The sequence below is a fragment of the Colletes latitarsis genome, chromosome 11 (genome assembly GCF_051014445.1).
Source record: "Colletes latitarsis isolate SP2378_abdomen chromosome 11, iyColLati1, whole genome shotgun sequence".
Lineage (NCBI taxonomy): Eukaryota > Metazoa > Arthropoda > Insecta > Hymenoptera > Colletidae > Colletes > Colletes latitarsis.
The window spans coordinates 21,728,365-21,749,672 of record NC_135144.1 but is presented as its reverse complement, the minus strand read 5'-3'; the positions used below and the strand labels follow the sequence as shown (position 1 = coordinate 21,749,672).

The 21,308-nt window shown below is 39.8% G+C and overlaps 2 protein-coding genes across 3 annotated transcripts in view; both read right to left on the bottom strand.

The window, feature by feature from the left end:
• Nrm (neuromusculin) overlaps positions 1-21,308 on the bottom strand; it is a 457,462-nt gene that overhangs the window by 2,468 nt on the left and 433,686 nt on the right. The gene's annotated exons all lie outside the window — the stretch shown is intronic.
• LOC143347342 (choline/ethanolamine transporter flvcr2a) lies at positions 4,647-9,813 on the bottom strand. The gene is made up of 7 exons (XM_076776398.1): positions 9,366-9,813; positions 9,014-9,245; positions 7,231-7,468; positions 6,372-6,583; positions 6,121-6,224; positions 5,623-5,733; positions 4,647-5,282 (listed from the first exon to the last, which is right to left on the bottom strand). Exons 1-7 carry the CDS (start codon positions 9,569-9,571, stop codon positions 4,955-4,957), a joined length of 1,431 nt encoding a protein of 476 aa, XP_076632513.1. The 5' UTR covers positions 9,572-9,813; the 3' UTR covers positions 4,647-4,954.

Below are 21,308 nucleotides of genomic sequence, written 5' to 3'. Positions count from 1 at the left end.
GGTCAACTTCGTCGTCAATCACGCGTCCCCTAGCCCCAACGGCTCACAAATCTCAAAACGTTTGCGAAATACTTCGATTCGCAAGGTTGGGTCACTTTCGACCCACGATCTATCGTTACTTTTACTTTTCTATCTTCTCTCGATGTTATTTACGATTTTTAGAATTTCATCTTGTTTGCATGGATATTAAAATTAAAAGAAAATTCGTGTTTTCGCGTTTCTAAAATACTAGTGGGTCCTAAGTGACCCAACGATACCTGGTTATGCGATCGTATCTCAGCCAAAGGTTGAAATTAGTTTCGAAATAACACCGACTCCTTTATGAATTATTCTCTATGAGAAACGAATCGATGCATTTGATTTTAAGGAATCCAGTTTGCTTCTTTCAGCTAGAAAAGTAAAGAAAATGCACCAATTCGAAGAGTTAAGATGTGAGTACGTGCAATGTGAGGGTTCCAAATAATTAAATCCAATATATCGAGTGCTCTCATTCCGGTCTCGATTGGAATTTCGTTTCACCGGCCAAATACGTGCAAATTAAAGTTAGTACACAACAGATGCATGGAAACACCGGATCTCGAAAATGGCGGCTCGTACAAGTTCGATCTATTTTTCTATTTCTTCGACTTGCTAAAGAAAGTATGATTCTGTTTCAGAAAACATTTACTTTTACCACATTCTCTTATAGAGATAGATTTAAAATTCTAATGCTCCAATTTGCCCTCAGAGTCATTCGGAATTACGAGAAATAACGTAAAATTTGAGTGACAAATTAAAAAAATGCGCGAAGCGTGCGAGGAGACGCGCGAACAGGGGGGAAAAGATGGCGGGGAATATTAAATACGAAATATTCCATTTATCTTAGTCGACGTGGCGGCCCTCGAACGAATTAAATAGAATTTATCGATCTTGCAACCATCGCGTCCACTCAGGTCCGTTTGTGGTGACCTGTCGTTTCCGCTTTTCATTCTCGCCCGCTATCGATAATCCATAAGTCTCTTTGTGATAATCGCAATCTCGACAGGTACGGAGCCCACCCTCACGTCCCCATAGAACGTATTTGTGCTGTCAATAGATCAATATCTTTTTCAACGGATGTGTTTGACATCGGCTGCAGCAGCCTGCTAAGAAGCGGCGCCCCGAACGTTCCGCGAGAGATTTACTCGCTCTTGTCCTCCACAATGGCCGAGCAACCCTTAATTTTCATCAGTTCGTCGTCTGGTTTCACTCGTCGACCGATCGCGACTTCAAAGATGGCGATTAGAACTCATTTTGGCTTCTATCGCGCTATTACCGACCGTAGATAATTATTTCGAAAAAGTCAACAATACGGTATCCTCGTTTTCGAAATAGAAATAATTTATTCCGGGTGCTTCAGCTCCGTCCCCTGTCGATAAACGAAAGAGCAATTAATAATTCTACTCCGGAGACACGAGTCTTCGCCGAAAGTAACGTTTAAAAGAGGGGATGGAGAGAAATAGTATTTCCGTTTCTGCAGCGAAGGGAATACGAGATATTTCAGATAGAAACGTTCCAATTTTTCTTGTAGAACGGCAAAAACGGCAGAAAAGCCAGCGAACGTTCCCCCAATTTGCGCGATCGAACAATCCGAGCTAGAAACAAAGCTGAGTATCGTTTCGAAAGCGGAGATACTTCCGCCTGTCGCGCGATTACGAGAGGAATATTGGTTCGTGATATAGACCAGTGCTTTTTTCTCGGTTTCGATAATTCTTCGGCCCCGCGGGGGCTGCCGGTAAAAATAGATGAAGGGTGAATAATGTCTCGTCTGAGCGTCCAGATGGAATCCACGTAACGTTCTGCGCCGGACAGATAGAAGTGCAGGCTTGATCGAAAGCGTAAAATACAGGGTGTCCGGGCAGGATTCTTCGCCGTGGAATAATCGAAAATGTGAAATTTACTTTTTCTCGGTCCACGTGCCTGCAAAGTCGATTTCGAAAATTGATCACGCGCGCCCGCACGTGACCACGTCCCTGGACCTCGCGAAACTACAGCACGATTATCAAAAGATTGGCACTGATTGATACTTCGGGTCCAGGATAAGATAAATAAGCAACTGGAGATTTTAACAATGTTTGCAAACGTATAAATGAGTAAAATTATTGTTTCAAATGCACGTGAACGTTTCTTGACTTCGCGAAACTATAGCACGATTATCGAAAGATGGGCAGTGACCCATATTTCGAGTCTACGATAAGATAAATAAGCAACTGGAGGTCTTAACAATTTGCAAATGTATAAACAAGTCAAATTATTGTTTCAAATGCTCGTGAACGTTTCTTGACTTCGCGAAACTATAGCACGATTATCGAAAGATGGGCAGTGGCCCATACTTCGAGTCCACGACAAAATAAATGAGTAACTGGAGATTTTAACAATTTGCAAATGTATAAGCAAGTCAAATTATTACGTTTGCAGTCCACGTGTAAAATTTCAGAATTTTCAAAATCGACTTTCTCTATAATAACTATAATCCTCTGTAGAATTCTGACCTCAAAATCATGTTGTTCTTCATTGTAATAGTTTTTCCCTAAATCGAGGATCATAGATACATATTATTTATTTTAGGGCCAATGAACCTATTGATGTACAATAATTGTACATAGTGTTAAAGTAACAGATTATAAGAGATTGTTAATCTGACTTTTCGAGAGATACATTGAAAAAATTTGTTAGTTAAATGCACCCTTTTCTGAGACCATTTTGGCAACTGGTCGAATTCGATGTGCATGGAATAGGAGGTAGGAATTTAGTTTAATTTCTGGTGGTGTCAGAATTGGAGGGACACCCTGTACGGTTGTCCGTATTGGGTACTTTTGTTCCATGATCGAGTATATCAAGTATTCTGGTCGAGTAACAAGTGGTGCACACGTCACGTCACGTGTCAGACGCAGCGCGCACTACACTCTCGGTCCTGTGCCTTTTACCAAAAACAAGGACGAGTATTCCTTGTCGATAAAAGCCCACCTTGCCCAGACCCCTTTCTCAAACTCATTATTTTGTTCCTCACATATCGTCGAACCGGAGGATCGTAACAATACGAAAGTGCAGGATACTTCATCGAAATTCGAGATTTCAAACAACTTCAATTTCTTTCTATTAATCCAAAATTATAAAAAAAAAATTTTTTACCGCAATAATTACATCTTCTCTCATATTTCGAGAAACCAAATTCGAAATTTAGAAACTGAATTTATGAAAATTTGGAAGTAGTCAAAGGGGGGGATGTTCGCTATATTTTTCGCTATTTTCAATCGTAATTACTTATTATCGTCGCTAAACTTTCGACCAGTTTCCCGGAGCGTGGACGATTCAAAATGGCGTGCCTGCGATTTCCAAACTTCCGTGCAACGTTCACGTCGAGCACCGCACGGGCGGGAGTATCGTTGCGAAAGTTTGGAGAACGATAAGAATGAGAATGTCGATGCGATACGTATATTCGTGGAAATATAGCACGCGGCGAATCGACGAGAAAATGCTCCGCGTAAACCTGTCGCGTCCGCTGGAACGAGAACCATGCAAACAAGCTTATTCGCGCTCGGACTTGCTAAGATTACGCCGTGGGGATTAAGAAGGGGGCGAAAAAATTCCGTGGAAAAGTTAAAATCCATGTTTGTCGCGCGATGTTCTTTCCGGGTATTTGCGCGCCGCTGGTGAGGGTGAATTTTAAACCGGGTCGAAATATTTTTAACCGGCCAAGAAAGAAACGGACGTCTCGGAAACGCTGTTACAGCGACGAGGGATGATCTCCAGGAAATTAAAAAAGTTTTGAATAGATGGATACACGTAGACATCGAGCAGTTTTTTTGTTTTTTTTTTTTTTACCGGAGGAATTCACTTTAAGGGGTTGGAAAAATTAAGCCTCGAACATTCGGATATTTCGAATTTGTTATTTTACTTTTTGGAGGGAAAGATCATATTGGAATTTCGATTAATTAATTGTTTTTTGGCGGGATCGTTAAATTTCGCAGTAACATTACATCACGAAGATTGAATTTTCTTTTTTATACAAAGGATCTTATTGTTATCGTTAATAAACCAATTTAAAGCAGCTGTTGCGAGCTTTAATACCCGTGAGCTTTGAGTGGTCGAATCCATTTTGTTTTCACGAGCGGTTCAAAGCAGAATTGACCTAAATAAAGTGCTTTGTATTATTTCGCAGTAACGTAAGCGTACTCTGCCGCGAATGAAGATTAAAATTCGATCGATGATAACAACGATAATTATAGTATTGTGAAATTGTTTATTAGGTTCGGGACTAGCGGATCGAAGTATTGATTTTTACCAAATTTCCGCAGCGTCGAATATGCGACGAACTTGTACGTTTGAGAAAAGATCGATGGAGTCCGAGGTACGAGAGAGCGAACGCGTCAAAGTTAACTTGCAAAAAGAGATCTTGAACGATAATTTACGATCGTATTTATACCTTTCCCTTCGTTCTTAACTTTGCAATTATTAAATTGTCAACGCGTTTAAATATTCGCCAGCTGTTCCGGTAATTCCGCGGGCGATTTCCCTCCATTTTGATTATTTCACTCCAACTTTAAAACGCTATTAAAAATTTCAATATCGAGAAATATTTTAAAACCGATTCAAAAATAGCTAAGAAAAGCTAATCGATAAATCCAAGATAAATAACCAAAGATTTTGATATACAGGTTTGTTTTAAGAATATTTTAAAACTGACTCAAAAATAGCTGAAAAAGCTACTCGATTAATTCGAGATAAATAACGAAAGATTACAATTTACAGATTTCTTTGGGGAAAAATTGAAAAATCTGTTCCTTCTAGCCATAATTTGATATATAAAAATAAAGAGACTGAAAAATTGGAGAAAATGGCTACAGAATCGCTCGGCGTTTTCCACGTAAAAATGTGTAAAAAGTAATACGTTAAAAATATCACAATAGTTAAGTATTTTATGGAACGTTGGCTATCAATTAGTTTCGAGTCCATTGCTCTCGTTCTTCTTCTCAGTTTGCCTGACTTCCTTATACTCAGCACCCTTCTTAGCGTCCTGACGTCTCTGCACGTCTTTCGTCAACACGGTCATAATAAGACCAACGAGCAGCGCCGTGCAAAGCCCGATATGAACCGGAATATCCCCGTACATTTCTAATAATTTACCCATTATTAGAACTAGGACAATGCCGTAAGCGTTATTAGTCACATTCAGAATTCCTGCCGCCATCCCTTCGGACTCCGGATACGTATATTCCGCGCATATTTCGTATCCTAAGGCCACGTAACCGGCCATGAAGTACCTGCGGAAAATATAATTGCACTTTAGACACGAGACGGGAGGGCGAAAATTAATTTTGGCGCGAAAAAAAAGCGATAGCGGTTGTTAAAAAACAGGCCACGAAACGTTCGAACGTGGAGTAGCGTTCCAAGTACTTTTCAAAATATATTCGCGGGCAGAACTGGAATTATTTACAAATTTCTTTCAGTTCTTTTCTCCAGCCCCGTAATAAAAATCTTAATATTCTTCATTCGTACGAACACGGTTTGAACGGTCTTATTCTGGGCGATCGCGTTTGCAACGGTCGCGCGGCATATTTGAAAGTTTGAATCGCGTCGAGATGCGCGCGCAGTATACAGTACCCCAAGAAAATGGCCGACAGATACACCATCCATTTCATTTCGAGGCACGTGAACACAGCGAAGAATATCTCGCCGCACAGCGACAGAAAATACACGATCACCGTCGTTTCTCTGCAATTTACACGTTCAGGTTTATTAAAAAATAATTAACACATACGTGAAAGATTATATTACGAAGAGCAATACGTCAAAGTAAAAGTGTACGAACGAAGCAGCTATTGTTTATGAATGGATATGTCCCAAACAATACGAAGTTAAATGAATAACATAACATAGTTTCATTGGGAGAATTTGAAAATTAAACAACAAAATTTAATTATAATATAAACGTTTTTTATGCTTACAGCAAGTCTGAAACATATCTGTTCATAAATTGAAATAGTCAATTTTACACATTTAAAAAGAAAAATAAATAGAATAAAATTCATGCAGAACTAAAAGTTCAACAAAAAAAAGTATGTAGAAAAATAGAAAATCGGCGCGTGGCTGTACGCTTACTTGAATTTATGCGTTTTATCGAGAATAACTCCGAAACTGACGGAACCTAACATCCCCGTAATGATCATGGCCAAACCGATTCTACCTGCGTCTTCTTCGCCATTCTGTAAAACATACAACGTTCCGTAATTAGCCCTGAACCTTTCCTCCAACGATATTCCGCGAGTTTACGATTTAATCTCCTTCTCTAGATTTTTAAACAATCATCATCCTATACGGTGGGAAATTCTGTACACTCGTCTTATTCTCACCTTAAAATGGGCCAAATATATTTGATTCAACAACGTGGCTACCGCGTTCAACACACCGACGTTCAAGCCGTACGTGTTGCAAAGCAACAAATAATACTTGTTTTTAAAGAGTCTTTTCATCGGTTCTACGAATCCCTCCTTCGTCTCCATTTGATTCAATTTCTGCAGAGCTCGCGTCGTGCTCGGCGGCAACTTCGGATCGTCTTCGAAAACTATGCAAAATAATTACTTTTTCAGTGATAATCTATTATGAGTTTCTAGCAATTTCAAAATAAGTTTGAACAAGCCAAATAATTGTGTTTCAAATGCACGTGAACGTTTCTTGACTTCGCGAAACTATAGCACGATTATTGAAAGATGGGCAGTGGCCCATATTTCGAGTCCACGATAAGATAAATAAGCAATTGGAGGTCTTAACAATTTGCAAATGTATAAACAAGTCAAATTATTGTTTCAAATGCTTGTGAACGTTTCTTGACTTCGCGAAACTATAGCACGATTATCGAAAGATGGACACTGCTCCATACTTCGAATCCACGATAAGATAAATGAGCAACTGAAGATCTTAACAATGTTTGAAAATGTGTAAACAAGTTTCAAAGTTTTCAAAATTGACTTTTCGAGATTACTCTATACGTTTTTACATTGTCCGTCATTTTTAATTCCTCTTTTGTTTCTCCCGCGCAAAGTTGGATACCGCTTTGTCTCACGAGGAAGAGGATAAGCTGGCATAAAAATAGACGTGGTTATCAACGCGATTTACAGTCGAAAAAGTGGCCCACAACGGTCACGTTGATTTGTGTTAATATCGTAATTTTTTATTTTAAAGCAGATACCGGTTTCCCCGGGACAAACTTACGTAGTATGACCAGCAAGAACGTAATAGTGATGACGATGGCTACGGCCCAGAAGAGCTGCGACAAGTTATTGCCGATGTCGTCCAGGTCTTTGTGATTTTTCACGATCATCGGCGTGAACAAGAAACTCAAGGCTATCCCGAGCTGATTGCCAAAAATGCTCAACGACGTCGCGGTGGACACTTCGCTGGCGTCGAACCATTGCGCCGCCAGTCGTCCAGGCAACGTCAGAACTATGGTCTGATGCCACGCAAAGTGTAAATAAAACACAAGATATTATTATTAAATAGCTGCTCTAATCTCGGGGACGAAATTTAAATCGTCGACTTCGCCGATCGAGTTCTCTTTGAGAATTTCTTGGGCTAAAAAAAGGGCAAAGTGTACCACGAGGACCTCGCATAATTCGATCACCATACCTTGTATACAAAATGGCGTGTAGACACGAAACTGAATCCCGCGACTCTGTTGCAAGATATCAAAATGGCGTTTCCAATTGGAAAAGAAAAATAACTAAATTGAAATTAACCGTAAATTTTCTATTCCTCCACTTCATATTTGCATAAATTCAAATTTCACTTAAACTCAACGAATTTTCAATTGGAAAAGAAAATTAACCAAATTGAAATCACTGTAAATTTAATATTCCTCTAAAGATAATTTAATTTTCTCTGCTCCATGTTTGTTTATATTCAAGAGTGAGAAATAATAAGTCGCAAATTAAAGGATCAACGTGGTCCAACGAGACTCGAAAACAATGCGAAGTTTGATGTTTGTTTGCCCGCCCGGAGACACGAGTGCCTTCGACGTTTTATTTTTCTTTTTTTCGAGCATAGTAATTCTTCACACGGAAACGCAGAGATTTCATTAAGCTCGAAGCGTATTCGGCGAACGTGCAATCATAAATCTTTCCGCGAGATACCGTGCTTCGAGCTTAAGCTTTGGGCACATAAAGTTCGACTAGACTTGTAATACCTCGCATTGGCATTAATTTACGGCGCCTTCTCACGAACAACGTTCTCACCGTATTTACGGACGCTCGATTTTTGTTTCGCCGTGGCTAATTCCAATGTCCACGAATGTTTTTCCCTAAATTATACGCGTCAAGAAATAATTTATACCGCGATCGTTTTTTAACCTAGCACCTCGTGTAAGGCTAATTTATTGTCTCGCTAGGGTTGATCCGATCTCGAAACCGGAATTATCCGACAAAAACGACACGATACTACTGAAAAAATTCGATTTCAACCCGCTCGATCGATATTTTTAAATCGTTTTGAACCTTTCGATTGTCGGCCATTTTTAGAAGTTGCACGAAATTCCTCGCCTCGGAGAATCGAGCAACGAAATGGAACTTAAATTTATGAAAAAAATCAGTGTTTCTAGGGTCCTGTTGAAAGAAATATTGAAGTTGAAAATAATAATTATTCTAATAACCTATAAAAGTCAGAATGAGCCTGAAAGAAATATTTCATAGGTTAGAAATTGCTCTCGTTAAAACTTGTCTGACAAAAATGGCATATTACTACTGAAAAAATTCTATTTCAATCTGTTCGATCGATGCTAATTCTTGCAACATTACCTTTCGAAGGCAGACCAAACGCGATATATAATTTGGATACTTGCTATCAATAGATCTATAAATATTTTCCAAATTACATTATTTTAATTAAGAGAAAGAAACGTAAGTCGTTGGATTAGGTAGTACGTATCGTCCCATCGATATTGGGGCCCACATTTCACTTATCCGGGTGGAGAGCGCTTCGCAGTTATCCGGGTATTGCTAACCTGCATGGCAGCGACGCAGGACTGTCCGATGAAGGTCACGTAGAACCTGTCGGGATTGACGGAGAAAACTTTGATCCACGAACCGAGGCAACTCAGTCCACAACCGAAAATGTTGCTCCATCTGAATCCCAACCGGTCTATTATGTAGGTCATGGGAAAGATGAGGACCACGTAGTAAGCCATAAACGTCATGGCCGTCCAGTCGACAGCCAACGACGAGACATTGTAGTACCTGGACCATTGAAAAATTCCCAAATACCCTCCATTCTAAATCTCCGCGATTTTTATTTCTTTCAAATCACCACCGCCAATAGTCGAAATTTCTAAACATTATTCGCTAAGCTGCAGATACCTTGATATTATATTGGTGATTATAGAATACTGTATCCACTGAAAGGTGCTCAACGCCGTGTACGTGATAAACAATGCCAGGATAATCCATCGTTTTTTGTACACCTTTATTTCCAAAGGGTCGCGATCGTCCCTTTTCGTCCCGTTTACTACTTTCTCCGGATAACTCGTGCACATTACTTCCTTCAGTTCTCTGTCGTCCGCCATTTTCGCGTCGCGATCGATCCCAAAAAACCTCGACGAACGTGGACGCGGTTCGCGTAAAAATCGTTTCTCGGTTATACTTCGTTCGATCGTAGAAATCGTTAAGGCCTGGTCTCGCCCGTCGCCATCGAGACTTCACCGTTCAACTTCATTCGACGATTCGCAACGCGTTTGCCCGCTGATCTATCGATCGACGAACCGGACTATCGCGCGTCGCTAGACTTCCAGCTCGACTCGTTAGGAACTGCGTCTTCCGCGGGTGTTATTGCTTTTTGTTTTATCTCCGTTCACGATTAAACAAGATCGTCGTTTATTTGCGCCGGGCATTTATGAACCGGCTACCAGCTGTATTATAGATCGCGCTGCTCTTATCGCGATATTTTTATCGCATAACGCGGCGACATTAGGAGTGCCATCGAACCGATCCTCTTCGTGTTTTTCCGTCTCGATCGATCGCCCATCGGTCGTTTCGGGGCAGGAGGAGGGGGAGGGGGGGGGGGCAAATTGCTCGAAGATTGCCAGCCGCGTAGTCAAGAATTAAGCTCCTCCCGCGACATCTATCAGGTGGTTAATCTCGGAGGTAAACAATTAGTCGAAACGTGCACACTAATCTCGCCGTGTCCCGTGAGACGTGGCTGTTGTTATGAGAAAGTCGCTGGCGCCATGCTATTATTGACTTCGGTGCACGGTGTGTACGTTACGGTTCGCGATCGCTCGGAGAGGCTGCAAGATCGTTCAAAATCACGCGTTGGAACGGGAATTTCGTCCACCAGAATCGTACAGGTCCTCGAAGAAGTTATTGCACCTTTCGAACCATTTTTTTCTTCAATTGGAACTCGTAGACTCATTCATTCTTTGGAGAAATATATTCAATAATTGTTCCCTTTGTTTTTCTTTTTCAATGTAGGTACAAGTATTATAAATTTAACGTTTGAGTGATTTGTTCTTGGTCATCGTAATTGTTTCTTTATTATTGCATTGTACCTGGCTCTAATTTTTAGGCTCGTTTGTATTAGTAAAACAGTGGATTTAAATAAGAATTTTAGTTTTTCGAAGTCGTAGAAAAATAGACACCATTACACTCTTCAACTTTTGGTTTTACAAGTTTTTAGAGAAATATATTCAATAATTGTTCCCTTTGTTCTTCTTTTTCAATGTAGGTACAAGTATTATAAATTTAACGTTTGAGTGATTTGTTCTTGGTCATCGTAATTGTTTCCTTATTATTGCATTGTACCTGGCTCTAATTTTTAGGCTCGTTTGTATTAGTAAAACAGTGGATTTAAATAAGAATTTTAGTTTTTCGAAGTCGTAGAAAAATAGACACCATTACGCTCTTCAACTTTTGGTTTTACAAGTTTTTGGAGAAATATATTCAATAATTGTTCCCTTTGTTTTTCTTTTTCAATGTAGGTACAAGTATTATAAATTTAACGTTTGAGTGATTTGTTCTTGGTCATCGTAATTGTTTCTTTATTATTGCATTGTACCTGGCTCTAATTTTTAGGCTCGTTTGTATTAGTAAAACAGTGGATTTAAATAAGAATTTTAGTTTTTCGAAGTCGTAGAAAAATAGACACCATTGCACTCTTCAACTTTTGGTTTTACAATTTTCTTCTATGTTTCACTAAACTCGAGATGTAACTGGCCAAAAGTAAGCTTGTTGTCCCTCTGTGGCCCCACTTGCCATCTTTCCAGTTGCGTGCAATACATTGGATTAACTATAGAAAGAAATATTCTATATTCTTTATTTATTTTCACGCGGGGAACTAGCTTCTTCCCGATCTTTCCACGATTTCGAAATCACCTTGTATATTTACACAGACTAGGCCAGATTTATATCGTATATACGTTCCTCTTATCTATCGAACACGTGTTTTGGAGGTAAACTTTAATGTGGGAAAAGTTGTCATTCGCGATACTAGATGTTTGTTCTAAAATGTCAGATAAATATTGTATTTAAACGTATATATTTTGCGAATTGAAAATTCAAAGTTAAATTTCGTAACACCGTCTATTATTAGTTGTTAATCCAACGTAGAAATCGCGATAGGAGAAGGATTTCTGATACGTTATCGATATTCCGATTCACATGATCGTTTCGGTGTTTGACAAATCTCTTCGAGCGTTCGATAACCGTGAACTTCATCTACGGAAGATAAGGGACGATTAGTATTAATATCGTAGCCGCGTCACGCGTGTAATTACAATGAAGGAATGATCGTACAATGAATATAACAGAAGTTTATTAGATATTACACTTTAACGATAAAGACAATGCAAATCTGAGGCTCCTTGAGTTACATAAGTTTTATAAATCTATTACAAAATTAAACATTTCCGACGCAATCCACTCCATAAACTTCGCGACATCCTTGAATGCGTTAACTTTAAAAGGTAACAGTAAAAAACCTCGGGAGAAGCGCGACTGACTGAACGGTGTACACGGAAACATTTTTTTCATTGTAAAAATATGTGACATATCCGCGCGTGGTGCAGCACCAAAATCTCAACGATAAAAAAAGAAATGTCCAATTCTCGTATTTACAAAAATCACTCGAACCAAGCAGAAGTTACCGATCGAGGATGAAACGGAATCGTACGATTTTCGAAAATCAATTTTTTTTCTTTTTTTCTTTTTTTTTTTTTGAAAAATTATATTTTTTAACGCACGATCAACGAAGACGTATGATAAATTCGAAACGAAGTTCGACAATTTTGGTAGTCCACCACACCGCAATGCGGATACTTTTACCTTACACGCGACGTCGCTCCTTTTTATTTATACATATACCGTGTCCCAGTTGAATCTTCCAAAAATCATCTGTCCCCGAAATCAAGGTCCCGAAAATATATTACAAACGACGGATCGCTATCGTTACGAAGTCGAAAGAACAAGTTCGTTACGGATTAATATTATAAAGGGTGTCTTCTTTATATATCTATACACATAGTCTAACGATTACTCGAGTCGTATTGTATACAATTTTTTTTTCTTTTCTTTATTGTTTAATAGTACTATGTAACTCTTGGGACCGTAATTCGATACAATCGATATTTAACGTTTTAACGTGTGTATACAGTGTGTATTACAAACTATTCAATTCACCGAGCAACAGTTCACATGGTAACACTCTGAACGTAGAAACACGTGGATAATCCATTACGGTTTTTTTTTTTTTTTACCTTTTTACACCGGTGTTCGAAGAGAACACCCACGACGTTATCTTTGGCTGGCGCTCGGTAATGCTCGATCCAATTACACTCGTTCCCAGGGGTTTGATTACTTCGAAAAATTAATTCGTCTAACTTTTTTTCCATTTAACAATTGTTTATAATCACCCTTAAGGCGTTCCTGAGACTAAAGTTGAGCAATCCTCGCAGAAATTTTCCACGCGCGATGAAAGATTCAAGATGGATGAATCTGCTCGGATTCAAGCAATCGCGACCGTTTGCCTCGCTTCTTGCGAACGAATCAATCCGAGAGGTTCGATTGGAAATTTCGAACTGGGAATTTAATCGTGTTTCACCGTTTATTTTATAAGCAGGTTTCCGGAAAAACTGCAAATTGACGAGATAAAATTAACGTGAAAACGCTATATATTATACAGGGTGTTCCCACCTCTGGGAAAAATTTTAATGGGGGATTCTAGAGGCCAGAATAAGACGAAAATCAAGAATATCAATTTCTTGACTGAGCCCTCGTTAAAAAGTTATTAACAATTAAATTCAAAAATTTCAAATCGTTCTGGAAAAATTATTTTCGGCTGTGAGAGTTAATTACAATCATTTTTGGCGAATAGACATATCCCCGAAATCCTACCCACTTTCTAGAAAAAAATTCGAGAAGGTGAGAAATTTTTCGGCGGAAAAAAAAAATTTTGAATCGTTTTGGAAAAATTATTTTCGGTTGCAGGGGTCAATTACAATCATTTTTGGTGAATAGACATATCCCCGAAATCCTATCCACTTTCGAGAAAAAAATTCGAGAAAGTGTGAAATTTTTCGACGGAAAAAAAAATTTTCAAATCATTCTAAAAAAATTATATTCAATTACAGGGGTCAATTAAAAGCATTTTTGGTCATTACACATACCCCCGAATTCCTACGCATTTTCGAGAAAAAAATTCCTTACCGAAAATATAATTTCTGGCCAGAAATGTCTGCCCGAATTTTCATGCGAATCTTTAAAACGTCATAACTTCTGAACGGATTGGACGATTTTAATGTTTAAAAAAGCAAACTACGCGTATTTTGGTGGAGAATATGTACAAATCGCAAAAATATCCGAAAAATTGGTCCTTGACCCTGCAAAATGAGAAAAACCCCATAAAAATGGTCCAATTTTCACACAGCCGTAACTCCTACAATTGTAAATATATTTCAATGAAACTTTTTTCTGAAGTAGAGCTCATGGGTACCTACAAAAAAGTATTAGACAACTTTTCTGTAGGGCGTCAAAGAAAATTACTAAAAATGGAAAAGGAATTTTTAAGAAAAATCGACAGGGGGGGTGGCGCCTAAATTTTTCGACGAAAAAAAAAATTTTTAATTAATTCTAAAAAAATTATTTTCCGTTGTGGGGGTCAATTACAATCATTTTTGGTGAATAGACATACCCCCGTAATCTTGCGCATTTTCGAGAAAAAAATTCAGTACGGACGGAACTTGAATTGTTAATAACTTTTTAACGAAGCCTCGATCAACAAATTGGTATTCTTGATTTTCGTCTTATTTTGGCCTCTAGAATCTCCCATTAAAATTTTTCCCAATGGTGGCCGAACACCCTGTATACATCACAGAATTGTTGATTTTTAAACGTCGCACATTTGTTATGGTCGGGATTGGAAGGGTTAGACGGCTGAAGAAACACGAACAATGGGGCGGAGATGACGTTGCAAGTATCCCTAACGCAGATTGATGCAAGAAGCGAGGCAATACTGGGCTTAGTGTCTACGAAAGCCTCCGTGGTAGAAGGTGCTCTTAAAATATGTTCTTCTTCGTATTCAGTGCCAGGAACCGAACGACGATACACTGGGTCCGCTCGATCGTTCTACTTTGGCTTTCCCAACGAATCGAAGAATAACGAGACGAGCGTAGGACGAAATACGGCAACGCGTGTCGCGATAAAAATCGAATCGGGATCGTGATATTCTCAGAACGGCGTAACGATCGTTTCGATAATAACGAACGACGATTCGATCGTATCGAACTTTTCCATTAAAAGCGACCCTTCGATCGACGGCCATCTTCAAAAGTCACACGAAACTGCTCACCTCGGAGAATCGAACAACGAAATGGAACTTAAATTTATGAAAAAGCCACTATATTTTCACGGCACTCTCGAAAGAAATATTGAAGTTTAAATAATAATTAATCTAAACTTTGTAATTCCCAACCCACAGAATTCAAAACGCGAGAAAAGTATTTTATGGGGTTAGGAATTGTTCTCGTTTCGTTTCGAGCATATGTTACTGATAAATAAAGTGAAACCTTAGCAGAAATATATTAATTTTTAAACAGATTGATTATCAGAGCAATTCTAAAGGAAACTGTATCGCAAACAATTTTCTTTGGAATTTTATTCGAACACACGAAGGGGTAAATAAAAAATGGCGGCAAAAGCCCGGTATCGTCCAGCTAATGTAATTAATCACAAATTTAATAAAGAGAACCATCGTCTAAGATTAAAATTAAATTTAGAAATATGGAAACTTGTGATTTTACTCGTTATTTTTGAAGAGCGTAAAATCGACGGTCGTTATAATGAAAAACACGATTAAAACCGACCACGATCGTCAATCCTCATTCATTATGGCACGTTCAATATTCGATACGTTCGAATAATATTATTTGGCACGATTCGACGTGTGCGTGGGAAGTCTCACGCTCGAAATGGAATTTCGGTGAAACACTCTCCGCGATTCTGGTACGGTAACTTTGTACCACGGACGTGCATAAACACTTCTGTAACGTCCTTACGATTTTTACCAACGCTAACAGCAACGTTTGTCCACAGAGATGCCAGAAAGGCACCGAAGGTGCACTCTCACACTATGTCGGATCACGCGTACGTGAGCACGTGGAGTTTCGGAAACCCGACAAAGGCAAAATGACATATGTACTCTTTCTCGATTCACCGAAGCTGCTCAAAGTAAGTTCGGACCGTCTCGTGGGAGTCGAGAGAGAAAGGCTCACACTTCCCTTCTCGCTCTTGAACAACTAATATCCGACCTCTCGTCAACAGGTCTCCACTGGCCTCTGCTGACCGCTGCTGACCACTCCTGTTACTTCTGACAACGTATAACGATTACGACTGGCTACTGTTAGTCTCTCCCAGCCTCTGCTGACCGCTGCTGACCACTTCTGGAATTTCTGACAACGTATAACGATTACTACTGACGTCTGCCAGCCTCCGCTGGCCTCTGCTGACCGCTACTGACCACTCCTGTTACTTCTGACAACGTATAACGATTACGACTAGCTACTGTTAGCCTCTCCCAGCCTCTGCTGGCCTCTGCTGGCCTCTGCTGACCATCGCTTATATTTCTGACAACGTATAACGATTACTATTGACGTCTGCCAGCCTCCGCTGGCCTCTGCTGACCGCTACTGACCACTCCTGTTACTTCTGACAACGTATAACGATTACGTCTAGCTACTGTTAGTCTCTTCCAGTCTCTGCTGGCCTCTGCTGACCACCGCTTATATTTCTGACAACGTATAACGAATACTATTGACGTCTGCCAGCCTCCGCTGGCCTCTGCTGACCGCTGCTGACCACTCCTGTTACTTCTGACAACGTACAACGATTACTACTGGCTACTGCCAGCCTCTGCTGACCTCTGCCAGCATCTCCCGACGTCAGCTGACCATCGCTGACCATCGCTGACCACTGCTGACCGTTGCTGACAACTTGTGACACGATGTAATATAATATAATATGTTTATATGTATTAAAACTTTGTATAATGTAAATCTATGACAATAAATGATATAATTTCAAAGAATTCTATATATTCTCATCATTTTTTACCCCTCTTTCCCTCTCCAAATTGGAAATGACGTCATTTCTAAGAATTCCTGAAAATTCTCGGATCCCTGAAACTTACCGGCGTCCCTGAAACTTCGCGGAATCCCTGAAATTTCCAAGAAGTTTCAGGCAGCGGCCAAAATTCCGGCCTGAATTTTTCGGCAAAATTTTAAAAAGCTATTACGTAACATTACGTAATAGCTCTTGAAAATTTCTCGCGGCCGGAATTTTTCGGGAAAAATTACGTAATATTACGTAACATTATGTAATATTACGTAACATTACGTAATAGCTCTTCAAAATTTCTCGCGGCCGGAATTTTTCGGGGAAAATTACGTAACATTACGTAACATTATGTAATATTACGTAACATTACGTAATAGCTCTTCAAAATTTCTCGCGGCCGGAATTTTTCGGGAAAAATTACGTAATATTACGTAACATTATGTAATATTACGTAATATTACGTAATAGCTCTTTAAAATTTCTCGCGGCCGGAATTTTTCGGCGAAGATTACGTAATGTTACGTAACATTATGTAATATTACGTAATATTACGTAATAGCTCTTTAAAATTTTTGCCGAAAAATTCAGGGTTCCGGGGATTCCGAGAATTTTAAGGAATTCTTAGAAATGACGTCATTTCCAGGAATTCGCAAAAATTCCTGGCGCGCGGGAAATTTGAAATTTCTCCGGGGAACTTAGAAAATTTTAAAAGATTCGGAGTGTCTTATAACTAAGGGAATGATTTCGATAGGAAAAGAAGGGTAAAAATAATGAGAACACATAGAATTCTTTGAAATTATATCATTTATTGCCATAAATTTACATTATACAACACTTTAATACATATAAACATATTATATTATATTACACCCTGTCGCAATTTGTCAGCAACGGTCAGCAGTGATCAGCAATGGTCACCGATGGTCAGCTGACGTCGGGAGATGTTGGCAGAGGTCAGCAGAGAGTGGTAGTAGCCAGTAGTAATCGTTGTACGTTGCCAGAAATATAAACGGTGGTCAGCAGAGGCCAGCTTAGGCCAGGGGACGCTGGCAGAGGTCAACAGAGGAAGGCAGGAGTCGTAGTAATCGTTGTACGTTGCCCGAAATATAAGCGGTGGTCAGCAGAGGCCAGCAGTGGCAAGCAGAGATCACCAGGGACGAATAGTAGCAAGTAGTAAGCGTTATATGTAGTCAGAAGCATCAGAGGTGGTCAGCAGCGGTCAGCAGAGACGAGCAGAGACGAGCAGAGGCATGCAGTGGCAAGCAGAGATCAGCAGGGGCGAACAGTAGCATGTAGTAATTGTTATACGATGTCAGAAGCATCAGGGGTGGTCAGCAGTGTTCTGCAGAGGCCAGCAAAGGCATGCACAGGCAAGCTGAAACCTGCAAATGCAAGCAGAGACTTGTAGGGGCATGCAGTAGTAAGTATTAATCGTTATACATTATCGGAAATACCTGCAGTGGTCAGTAGCGTTCGGCAGAGGCCAGGAAAGTTCAGCAGAGACAAGCACACGCTGACAGAGATCAGCAAAGACCAACAGAGGTTAGCAGAAGTCAGTAGTAATCGTTATAGGTTGTCAGAAATATGAGCGATGGTCAGCAGAGTCCAGCAGAGGCAAGCAGTAATCAGGAGCAGTCAGGAACAGTCGCTGTATGGTGTAAAAAGTTGTCGGGAGTTCTGTACTTTTGTCAGCACTGGTCATCAGAGGTCATCAGAGGCAAATAGAAACCAGGTGTAATTTGCAGAGTTCAGTAATGAACTCTAGGAAAGGCAAGTAAAAATACCTGGGCAGTCGAGATTCCGAATCGTATGCCGTTGACGGGAGGTCGGATTCAGTTGTTAAGAGCGAGAAGGCAAATGTGAACCTGCCTCTCTTAACTTCCATGAGACGTGTCCACGGTGCACTCGGCGCTTCGTCTGGCATCTCTGGTTTATACCACAGATGACAGATCACGCGTATGTACGTGAGCTTGTAGTGTTTCGGAAAGTCGACGAAGGTAAACTGACTGCTTTCCTGCAAGAGTCTCATTTGGTCGTCCACGTCGACGATATTTAAACATTTGCGCATAAATTTCGCGCGCCCAGACAGCCAGCGTGATCGTTTCGCGAAAACAAAAGGATCGAGAACAGCTATAATATCGATTTCGATTCTTCGAACCAGCCATGGTTATTCAAAGTTATCGTTACGGAGTAGCGAAACCCTTATCGTTTCCGGTTACGGTTTTCATATCGGTTAAAGCGTCGATCCCATAAAATGTTCCATCATCCACTCTTTGGAACAGTGGCCACCAAATTCTTTTCAAAGCCAAAAATTTATTTGAAATTTTAATCGATTCAATATTTAAAATTTAGAGAACCACGAGAATTTAAGTAACGCGTTTGTACAATTTTATTCGAACTGAAACATAGAAACTGGGGGGGGGGGGGCATTAAATGGAATAAATTGCTGTAATTGTGAACAAATATTCATAATTAAATTTCCCAAGCGACATTGTCGATCCTTGTTACGTTAAAATTACACAAGAAAAATATATTCTTATAGTTTCTATCAAGGAAAGACGAACAAAATTTTTAAACATTCATCGTAAGGGAAATACAGGGTGTTCGGCCAGCCCTGGGAAAAATTTTAATGGGGGATTCTAGAGGCCAAAATAAGACGAAAATCAAGAATACCAATTTGTTGATGGAGGCTTCGTTAAAAAGTTATTAACGATTAAATTCAAAAATTTCAAATCGTTCTGGAAAAATTATTTTCAATTGCAGGGGTCAATTACAATCATTTTTGGTCATTAGACATAACCTCGAAATCCTATCCACTTTCGAGAAAAAAATTCGAATAAATGCTAAAATTTTTCGGTGAAATTAAAAAATTTCAAATCGTTCTAAAAAAAATATTATTGGTTGCAGGGGTCAATTACAATTATTTTTGGTGAATACACATACCCCCGAAATCCTACCCACTTTCTAGAAAAAAATTCAGCACTGGTGAAAATTTAAACGTTAATAACTTTTTAACGAAGCCTCCATCAACAAATTGGTATTCTTGATTTTCGTCTTATTTTGGCCTCTAGAATCCCCTATTAAAATTTTTCCCAACGATGGCCGAACACCCTGAATAATTTTAAGACATAAAAAATAATAACAAAGTTCTTCTTCAGAGATATCCAACGCTTATAAAACACTCTGGAAGTCGTTGATTATTCGAAATATTCACGGGAAAGCGAAGTTTGAGAATCCCTGGAAGCCAGGTTAGAATCGTAATCGGAATCGATACGTTTTTTCCGATTATCTGCAACAGTTACCCCCGAACGTTTCTTCCCAACAGTTTCTCTTCGTGGAAACTTTATACAACAGCTTGAAACAGTCATTTCTGGAGGAGTTTCAAGCCCCTCGAATGAAAACTCGTGTCGATCCGAAATCGAGCACGTTTTTCCATTAGCGGTCGAAATATTGCCCCCCCTCCCCCTCTTTTCCTGGATGCCCGATGACGAGTCCGCGACAACTTTCGAAACCGAGTTTAATTGGATTTCCTAAATTTTTCAACCGCGAGCGATTCCTTCGAAGACTACGAACAAATTTCTCGCACAGTCCGTGGAACTTTTCTTTATTTCCTTCCTCGTCGATCGGGACAGCCGTGCAATGTTCGACGTTAATGACATTCGCGTTTCTCGGGACGCTTTAAAATGTACTGCGAGAACAAATAACTGCCTTGATTTAATCAACGGGGCGATGGGAAGTTTCTAAGAACCGTCTTCTTCAAAGCGGGTTCGCGACCTGGAGGGGTTGCAGCGCTAAAGAAAATTTTTAACGAAGATAAACTATTGTCACCTTTTTAATCGACACGAGCATTGGTTTGTTCTCATTTTTCATTATGAATATTTAGACACAGTTCGACAACTTTCTTTTGTGTTATGCATAAACAACGATCTATGGTAAATGCAACGGCATAAAATGCAAGATCATTTTTCGGAGGAGCTGCTTCGCCAAAATAATTTGAAGACCGCTGTAATCGTTATACAAACGTCCGTGTAGACAGTAAATGCATTATAATTCTGGAATCCGACATTTTAACGCGTCGAAACGAAATGTTCGAGAAATTCGAGAAAACGCAGAAATAAAAAGCGTTGGAGATAAAAAAAATCGTTAATGGATATTGGTAAAAGCGTGATTTTTAATGCCCAATTTGCTCCCCGCTGTGCTTTTCCAAATTTCTCCGCTCAAATTTTGCGAACGTTCCAAAGTACGTTCGAAAATCAATCGATAATTAACGTTAGATTTCAGCACGAATGGCCATCCAAGTGTAATCGCCATAAACTCCATGGAAACTATTAACCCAAGAAAAAGGAACATCCTGTAGAATAAGAGGTTGCTTTTACACGGGTCAGCGATCCGCAAGGAAAGCTCGAGGAATTTCTTCTCGAGATCCAGCGAACCCTTTGGATTTTGCTCGCCGGTAAAAGCGCAGTTTTACGGAAGTCGCCATCGATCTGACGATAAACCGCACGATGGCTGTCTGGCTTCTTCCGGTTTAGCGTCCCGCGTTACCGTACACGGGTTCTACGCGGCAGCTTGGAACAACAGCGTTTACACGAACGTTACGAGCGAATCGTTGGAATCGTGAGTCAAAAGAACGCGTTACTTTTATTTCTCCTAACGAAAGACAACGACTTCCGGTTTCCTACGTCGACGTTGTCGCGTTCC

What these genes read in the sequence shown, in the direction of transcription:
- LOC143347342 (XM_076776398.1), bottom strand. Translation starts at nt 9,571, where the DNA reads ATGGCGGACGACAGAGAACTGAAGGAAGTAATGTGCACGAGTTATCCG. An exon ending in CCTGCGTCGCTGCCATGCAG is followed by an intron (nt 7,469 to 9,013) that starts GTTAGCAATACC and finishes GCGTGGCATCAG; the next exon opens with ACCATAGTTCTGACGTTGCC. An exon ending in CTGTCGGCCATTTTCTTGGG is followed by an intron (nt 5,283 to 5,622) that starts GTACTGTATACT and finishes TATTTTCCGCAG; the next exon opens with GTACTTCATGGCCGGTTACG.